This window comes from Pundamilia nyererei, unplaced genomic scaffold (genome assembly GCF_000239375.1).
Source record: "Pundamilia nyererei isolate P.nyererei 1_Seehausen unplaced genomic scaffold, PunNye1.0 scaffold00061, whole genome shotgun sequence".
NCBI lineage: Eukaryota > Metazoa > Chordata > Actinopteri > Cichliformes > Cichlidae > Pundamilia > Pundamilia nyererei.
In genome coordinates, this window is record NW_005187462.1 from 3,179,544 (window position 1) to 3,181,354 (window position 1,811).

A 1,811-nucleotide genomic window follows, 5' to 3' on the forward strand; every position below is an offset into this window, starting at 1 on the left:
ATTCGTTATTTCTGTTCTGTAGTGAATCTTGCCTCATGTGACTGAAAGTCTTTAAATATTTCACATTGAAAGAACTTTTGTGGTTGTAACAGTCTTGTTTCCTCTGGGTTAAAAAATGATTCTGACTATGAAAGTTCAGCCACCGGGATCAGTCAGTTGTGTTGCCGATCGTGGACTAATAGTGATATCACACGATTCCTGCAGTAGAAGGAATTGATCGATAGATAGATAGATATAGACGTCAAACCTGAGTCAGCCAGCAGGGGGCAATGCTGTCCAACTCTTCAGCATCATCATCAGCTTTTACAGAAACACAAACATCAGAGACTGCAGACTGCTCTGAAAGCAGCAGAAGGCCTTTAATCATTCAAATGTAGTCACACCATCAGAGATAACATTATTTTGACTTTATTTTGAAAGACAGGAGCAGAAACCTTTATTCATGTACACAGAGATGAGTGAGAGCAGCTTTCAGGGCTCGGCGTTAGCTTTGACTTTACTGAAGGTTTCCTCTTATGCTTTGTGCTTCTGCAAACAGCAGCAGAACAAACGCCACACAAATCATCATTTAAGGGTTTTAGTTTTATTTAAGCAGCTACTTCGAGGAAGGCCTTCAGGCTTCTACAGAGAGCTAAACCTCAGTCACATATCAGCTCAGACGCAACGTTCAGAATCAGAGAGGCTTCCACTTCTTATCCATAACTGAACCTCCAGAAACCTGACAGAGAGAAACCCAGTCAGAACCTGCCTGAGAATCTGTCTGATTTAAGTTCCTGTCTGTGATGCAGAGACAGCCACAGGGAGCTGCTCACAACTTATTTTATTTTGAAAATCTGACTGAGAACCGCAGAAAGAGCTATGTTGAAGCTGTAGTGTGTAAGTGTGAAGTACACAAGTGGGTTAAAAAGAATAAAATATTCATGTTTTCTCACAAACACTGGCCTGAAACATCAATCACTCCCTCAGTGCAGGTCTCGGTCAGTCTTCAGGTGTTTGTGATGCGTCTTTGCTGAGATGTGACTGATCAGCGATCGATCAGGCTGAATATTCATGTTTGATCAGCAGCTGGGATGCTGCAGGATTCACTTTTAAACATTTATGGGAGCTTCGTGATCGATCAAAGGTCGGGATGTTGGATCTTTAAGGCTGAAACTGATCGATTAATTATCAATAATGTAACAAAGTGAGGAGGACTGGCTGATTGATCAGTGAGCATTAGTACTGCGATTGATGAGAAGCTGCCGTGGTTAAAGAGGACTCAGGGGGGCACCGCAGAGCTGCTCAGGTCGCCCTTCAGTGGATGCACCACCACATGACCGCCAGCGAGGCCAGTACACCAATCACAGAGCTTGTTGCAGAGGAGGGGGCGGAGTTACACAGGTCAGAGTTGCAGCACTTGAAGGTAAAACTGGAAACCTGGAAGTAATTGATGATGTCACAAATCAGTGATCAGACAAAACACGCACAGCAGTAGGAGCATATTCATAATCAATACACTAATTCCTCCTTGTTAGGGTATCGATCACACTGGAGTCTGGACTCCAGAAACTTCAAGAACTGCAGGAACCTTCAGGAACCTTTAGGGCGGTTCTAAAGGAGGGTTTTGAACGTGCCAGAGGAGAAGAGTTTACAACAGCACTGCAGTTATGTGCAATGTTCCTTCTAAGCTGCGCGCGTGCGCAATTGTGCACTGCTGGCTCGGTCTCTGCGCACAGAAAAGCTGCGCACAAAAATAAATCTAACCTGAATTGAGATTAAAATTAATACTTTAACAATTCAGTTTTGCAGTGTGAGTCAGTGACTGGCTGCTC

The 1,811-nt window shown here is 43.8% G+C and overlaps 1 protein-coding gene across 1 annotated transcript in view; it reads right to left on the reverse strand.

Moving 5' to 3' along the window:
* Positions 1–328: 328 nt before the first annotated feature.
* Positions 329–1,811, reverse strand: part of cd59a (CD59 molecule (CD59 blood group) a) — a 7,461-nt gene continuing 5,978 nt past the window's right edge. The window contains exon 4 of the mRNA XM_005735003.2: positions 329–1,416. Coding sequence (XP_005735060.1) covers positions 1,294–1,416 — 123 coding nt within the window. The 3' untranslated portion in view covers positions 329–1,293. The remainder of the gene's footprint in view (positions 1,417–1,811) is intronic.